The sequence below is a fragment of the Acanthisitta chloris genome, unplaced genomic scaffold, assembly GCF_000695815.1.
Source record: "Acanthisitta chloris isolate BGI_N310 unplaced genomic scaffold, ASM69581v1 scaffold41337, whole genome shotgun sequence".
NCBI classification, from domain to species: Eukaryota; Metazoa; Chordata; class Aves; order Passeriformes; family Acanthisittidae; genus Acanthisitta; species Acanthisitta chloris.
Window position 1 is genome coordinate 1 of NW_008683940.1, and position 7210 is coordinate 7210.

At 41.7% G+C, this 7210-nt stretch overlaps 1 protein-coding gene across 1 annotated transcript; it reads right to left on the bottom strand.

Annotated features, from left to right (window-relative positions):
• Positions 1–2057: 2057 nt before the first annotated feature.
• On the bottom strand, positions 2058–6805 carry LOC103806414 (serine/threonine-protein kinase TAO3-like; the record flags this gene model as incomplete). Its single annotated transcript, XM_009079102.1, has 5 exons — positions 6627–6805; positions 4279–4350; positions 3227–3328; positions 3103–3148; positions 2058–2154 (listed from the first exon to the last, which is right to left on the bottom strand). Coding segments are annotated over exons 1-5 (437 nt in total), but the record flags the coding sequence as incomplete, so codon positions are not given.
• Positions 6806–7210: the final 405 nt, after the last annotated feature.

Below are 7210 nucleotides of genomic sequence, written 5' to 3' on the forward strand. Positions count from 1 at the left end.
CCCAGTGTCCCCAGTGCCACAGGGACCAACCCCTGTGCTGCCCCCAGCGCTCCCAGTGCCACAGGAACCAACCACGCAGGGCCCAGCGCTCCCAGTGCCACAGGAACCTGTGCTGCCCCCAGTGCCAGAGGGACACTCGGCAGCACAGCGCTGCTCCTCACTGAACCTGGAAGCCAGGACTGGCACTCTCACCTCTCCTTTTCAGACACAACAGGCACCAGAAAACTAGGAATCTGTTGATGGTCTTTCCTGAGAGAGCAGAAATGCCTTCCTATCCCAGAAGTTAAAATTTGGAATACCCCTCTTTTCAGACACAACAGGCACCAGAAAACTAGGAATCTGTTGATGGTCTTTCCTGAGAGAGCAGAAATGCCTTCCTATCCCAGAAGTTAAAATTTGGAATACCCCTTGGATGAGATCCAGGTCACAGAATCACATAATCATAGAACAGTTAGGGTTGGAAGGGACCTCTGGAGATCACCTGGTCCAATCCCCCTGCCCAGGCAGACTCCACAACCTCCCTGGGCAGCTTTTCCAGTGCTCTGCCTCTCTCAGTGTAAAGAACTTCTTCCTCACATTGACGTCAAACTTCTTGTGTTCTAGTATTTATGGCCATTGCTCCTCATCTTGTCACTGGGCACCACAGAGAGTCTGGCACCATCCTGACACCTGACTTGGAGGTAGCTACATGTATTTATGAAATCCAAGGGGTATTCCAAATTTTAACTTCTGGAACAGGATCCCTTCTCAGTCTTCTCAAGAAAGTCAATAGGAATGACACTCATGGCACTTCCAGCAGTAACATTCCTTATAGGTGTTTCCACCATGCTGCAACAGCAAAGGAGCTTCCCAGTTGGAAAGAAAAACGACCAGTTCTGTGTTAATATGCATTAAGGATGCTAATGGAAAGGTCACACGGAGTAGCTGTTATTCAGCATTGGAAAATTACTGAATTTCCAACACATGAATTGCACCATGCTAGGAAATCCTAATGACTATCAAAAAACCCTTGGTCTCAATACTGTCCATTCAGGGAGTCATTTGCTATAAATAACAATCCAAAGCGCTTTGAAAACATGTCAGATACTTCAAAACAGGTATTTTACACTGAAATTAGTGCAAATGACTCATCAAGAATAATAATTTCATAAATTGGAATGTGTTTAAATATTTTACTTAAAAATGAATCAACCGTGTATAGAAATGCCCCAAATAGTTATTCTAACAAGTGACAATTCCTGTCTCTGTGAAAATCCCTCAGTGACTCAGCCTCAGATATACCTATTTTCTGTCTCAAGATTGCCAGTACACTACAAAGAAGCTTTGAGCCCCATAAATTAGTCTCCAGTTGCTTTATTCTCATGATTCCACACTCATTACACTAATCTGGTTCTCAGCCACTTCACAAGCCCCTGACATATCAGTGATACCCAAAATTAGACCAAAAATATGAAACGAAGTGAGAACATGCAACATTACTGGCAAATGAGTTTAAAAAAATCCAGACTCCTGAAAAATACCATGTTGGGAAAGACAGATGTAGGAGACGTCTGTATAAAACCTTGCTCTGTCTGTGTGCTTTGAATTCCCCTCAGTTTTATCCCTGACTTACACTTCCAACACCTAATTTCTGAAAGCATAAAGTTTTATTTAGTCATATGTAAAACAACCTCACAATGCTTAGTCTTAAAAATAGTCCACCTCTATCACTATATTTTCTTTGGCAAATTTAGGGTGATACTTTCTTGTTGGTGTTTACTGCCAACATTCGTGTGTAGCCTTTGTTACCAAAGTCTGCAGAGATCATTTGCCAACATGGAAGAGAATTCAGCACAGGACACAGCCACATGAAGTTATTTCAACCAAAAAACTGCACTCCTTAACAGCCAACAGCTTTTATTTATACATCTACCCTGGCACTAGAAGTACTGACATGTCCACTAGAGAAAACTCTGATAGTATAACATTTACCACAGTTCTTAAACACAGCAAAGCAGCTTTCAGACTCCAGAGAGAAGCAAGTAGAAGGAGAGTAGCAGCACCAGCCCCAGCCTTACCTATGAATCCTACAGTGAGAGTGCAGGTAGGCCAGCCCCTGCAAGGCACCGTGGGTGATGGCAGCAATCTCCACTTCCTGAAGTGGTTTCTTGTGAACTACAGGAGAAAAAAAACAAAACAAAAAACAAAAAGCAAAAACCAAACCAAACCAAAACAAAACAAACCCCCCAAAAAACCAAAACAAAAAAAAAACCCACCAACACCCCCCCCAAAAAAAACCAACCAAAAAACCCCAAAACCCCACCAACACCCCCCCCAAAAAAAAACAACCAAAAAACCCCAAAAAACCCACCAAAAAAAAACCCAAGAAGAAGGTTAGATGTGATCTTTTCCTGAGGAAGCATTTTTAAAGAGAAGGAACCCCTCCAGATCTGCTACAAAGAGATGCCCCAAAGTGCCTTCCATATATCCTTAAATATGACCAGCATGTGCTTTGGCTGACTGATCTTATTGGCATTAAACTGAGAGAGGGTAGGTTGGATTAGGTGATCTTTAAGTCCCGTTCCAACCCAAACCATTGTGGGATTCTGTGATCCAGATACAAAAGACATGGCCCACAAGGAGCACCAGTTTTTGCAAACTTTGGCTTAGATTCCCCATTTCTCTGCAGGTGCTGCTGTTCTGGTTTTGAGGTCAGATCAGCCTCTTGTTCTATACAACCATCTGTACTTATTCCTACACGCTCCAAGATGAACTCTCTCACACAAAGGTGATCTCTGAAGGATTTTATTATGGATATTCAGAAAACAGGCAATCTGCTTCAGTCATCCAGGAGGTACAAATTACAGGAAATATTATATACACTATATACATTTATACCTTCAATTTACAACACAAACATGCATGCCAACTCTCTGCAGCACTGGCCTCCTAGGAGAGCCTGAGCTCATGCTTGGTATCACAAATTCTAGCTGCAGAACAGAGCAGAACACACAGACCACCTCTTCCATCTGCAAAACCCCAGTCTGTGGGAAAACAGCCTCCCACCACCATACTTGGAAGGGACACTAGCAGAAAGAAAATCAAAGGTTATATGAAACTTACCCTCCAGCAAATCAGAAGCTGATCCTAAGCAGTACTCCATGACCAACTGCAAGAGAAAAACATGGCATTAAGTAACAGGGTAGACACTTCCCCACAGACCTCTCAATGCCCACCACTCACTCACCCATGCCGTGTGCTCTTTCAGGTAACAGCCCTTATACTCTATGGTGTTGGGGTGCTTCAGCTGTTGTAGAAACTTGACTTCTTTGATGATATCCTGCCATTTCTAATGAAAAACAAAGCAAAAAGTATGAATACATTTCTCTGCTTACTCCTCTATCTCCTCTCATACACCACAGAGTGTAGGACAGTCAGGAAAGTGACCATGAAACTATTGTACAACGTGAAGCTTTCAGAGTTGCAAAAGCGCAACTGAACATCAGTTGTGTGGATCCCTCTTGCTCGAAGATCCCTTCAAGACACATTTAACAGCTTGAGGATATTTCTTCTCATTTTAACCTCAATACATTTTACTTAAATGCTACCATTTAGCATATTGAACTGTCCAGTGGTCTCAAACTTCCTAACAAGTGCTACAGACAGAAGCAGTGAAGCAGGCAGAAGCTCATCTCCTGCTCACAAAACCATTAATATTTGGAAAACATCAGCACATATGAGACACCAACAGGTGAGCAAGGAAAAACAAGCTTAAAACATGTCTGTTTGCTCTAAATGAACACACCCTGCACTGCATGTCTACACCCCAGTGGAACAGGTCAATCCAAGTTCAGAGCACCACAACACAAAAATAAGGGAACAATTAACTAGCAGCAGTTGAAATGAGACTGATACTCTCAATGCAAGGTCTGCACAATTTTAGATTACAGATCCTGGAAAGTGTTTGAAGTCAGCTATATATTTCAGTCCACATTTCAGAGTTGTGGTTATGGCTCCTGTGGCCAGGGTGCTCCTACTACTGAAATTACTTCTGAAACAGCCACTCCACAGGCAATTCTGAATCCTCAGCGACTGCCTTAAACTGAACTATTTGTCCAAATTTGCATAAACTCATTTTCCCTCCACAAACCTTCATGCTGCCCATGGAAGGGAGCAGCAGCTCCTGCATTAACAGCTGATCTGCTGGGGTCAAATTCAACATGCAGCTCATTTCCCTGCTCAGATTTACATTATGGCTGCCACAGCCTCTGCATGCAGAATTGCCTTTATTCATCTTACCTCATTTGTTTGCTTCCCACTATAGGACATCTTCTTGACTGCCACCACCTCATTAGTGTGGGAATTTGTAGCCTGGAGAAGAGAGAAAGAAATAGATTGAAAAAAAGCTTCATTTGTTTTCCTCCCCATGGAGTGAGCTGTGCCTGTGGCAAATGCAGGCTTTTTTCTCCTGTATCACATCCTTGCAAGCTGCAACACCTCAGTCTTCCCTGTGATAAGATTTACTACACAACTATTAGGACACCTTTTCCTGACTTTCTCTGTCCACACCTACTGTTGCTCTCTCAGCCCTTACTGCACTTGCTACCTCTCTACTGATATACAACCTTGGCAAAAGGTTTCCCAAGAAACAAATAAAGAGATACATCAAAATCTCTATGACTTAACCCAAAACCTCCATATAACATTGATATTCTTGAACAGCTATTTCAATTTCCAGCTTTAAGAAGATGCTTCAGTCTATCTCAATTAACAAAAATTTGCACCAGATCTTGGGTTTGGAGTGGATATTACAAAGTCATCAAAATTCTGTTTTTTCTAATTCTCCTAGAAGAGAATCATACATACTCCAGCCGGTATGATGCAGGGATGAAAATCTCCATGCAGGGATGGAGACTGGAGGCTGAAAATTCAATTTTGGAAAGATCTCTCCCTGCCTGGCCTGGCACTGCCCTCATTTCTCCATGTTAAGGACAGAAAACTTCATGCTTTTGGTCTTAAAAGAGTTGTTGAAATCCCTGTACCTCCAACCGTTTACCATTTTGGGGACAAAAAATTAGTGACAGTTAAAAGCTTAGAATGTAATAGGAGCTAAATGTGCTAAATCCTCCTTTCAGCTGCTTTCAAGTAACGCATTAATGAGAGACATTTCGTGATGCTTCCAGAGACTTCAAAGAAAAATTATGTTGGGTGAACCAATAGAGTACGGGAATTACTAAAGGGAGGTGACACACTTAGACTGCTCACAGCACACACTGCTCCTCAAATGAGTTGGAGAAAGCTGAAAACAAATAAGCATGGATAAGGCAAAACCCTTCCCAACCACTCACCATCCTGATTCAGCACAGAAAGGATCAAGAGTATTTTACTCAGATGAATTCATGCTGATGTTCTAAAGACATTTCCAAGTATTTCTGTCTGTTACATAAATTTCAAGTACTTTCACCTGACCGTGGTGTCTCTCATTTCAGCTGTAACTTGTCACTGAAGGGCACATTGCCATGTTCCCAGAGCTGTAGGGGAAGTTCTGGCTGCACCAGAAGTGCTTAGGATCCTCCTGGTTGAGATCACTTAAAGGGCTGTACGGCACACCTGACAAACAGCCACTTGCTAAAGCAGTTTTGGCCATATTTGTAGATTATACCTTGAGGAATTATATTGTTATCCCTCAAAACACACAGGCATTGGTCACCTGACACAAAATATCAGGCTCCTTTGTTGTTCTAACAGCTCCACCAACACCTCCCTCACTTCATACCACTCCAAAGAGTGAATTGGAGTGCTTAAAATAATCCACGCTAACTACTGCCAGCTCACACAGCTACAGGTGTAAGGGAACTTACCTAAATACTTCAATGTTTGATACTCAGAAACTCCAATTCCAGTGAACCTGATCTGCTGGAGTGGCTGACCATGCTACAAAGCAGCTTTAATTTGTCTTTGATTTATTTTTTTATACTGATTCTACTTTCGTTTTTCTGATGGCAACTGGATTGTAATTATTTCCAAACCTACTATTTCAGATTTGGCATTGTTTGATACCAACTGTAAAAATCACTAATCTTCTCGCTTTCCAGATTAAATTCTCGTGGCTGTACCAATTAATGCCATACATCCTTCCCACTTGAATTCCCATTCCTCATAGGACTAGGTGACAGGTTGATGCTTGGACTTGATCATTGCAAAGGCCTCTTCCAACTTCGATGATTCTATGACTTTGTTTTTGCTTTTGCCATTTAAGAATTTCCTACTGAAGACACTAGATCTGTTAATTTGCAGTGATTTAGAAGCATATGAACTCCGAGTATCTTGAAATTCCAGTCCGGCAGATTAATTTCCAACTGTTTAAATTCCACTTTCAGCATCAAACAGCACAAAATACTTAACACTTAACTGTCTGGCTGGATGCACTATTAAGGACTATAGTCAACTGCTACTATAAATACAGCTGTAACATTGAAGAGATTCAGGAGTGCTCTGAAAACACTAGTTTTTGAGATGTGTTATGAGAAAACTAACACACACAAAGCACTAAGAGCTCAAAGAATGTTTACTTGTACAAACGCTAAAAATCTCCAGAATGTCACTTAAAATTGTTCTGTTCTCCAAAAAGAAAGAACTCTACTTACAAAGTAAACTGCTCCAAAACTTCCATGTCCAATTTCATGCAAACCCACGAATATTTCTTCAGGATCATCTTTGTAGAACAGGTCAGCTATTTCTGGGTCCTTTGGCACCCCTTTGCGCATGTTGAAGTGTGTTATGAACTCGCTCGTGCTCTCAATTCCCAATCAATTTCTTCCTTCATCGACAAAGCAGTTTGCAGTCAGCATTCAGCACCTGCTGAGAAAGCTCAGCTTTAATCTGCTTCCTTTCCACATGGTTCTGTTCTCACTTCTCTGACAGCAAAATAAGAGGAAACACTTTCAGGAGCAATAGACCTCACTATCGTTTCCTTCAGCTAATTCTTTTTAATTATTAGACCAATTTAGATATAGAGATTAACATGCATTCAGAGTACAACAGCTCTTTATCTCACACAGGAAGCAAGTGCTGCAGTTAACACTAAAGTCCACTTGAAGGCAAGAATCCTGTTGCTATGCAAAACATCCTGTGCCAGGAGTTTGTTATTCTTCATGCTGAGCTCCCAATGTGTCAGTTTTTAGACTATCACTGTTGTTCCTCCTACTTTTCTGAGCTGTTTGCTTTGTTA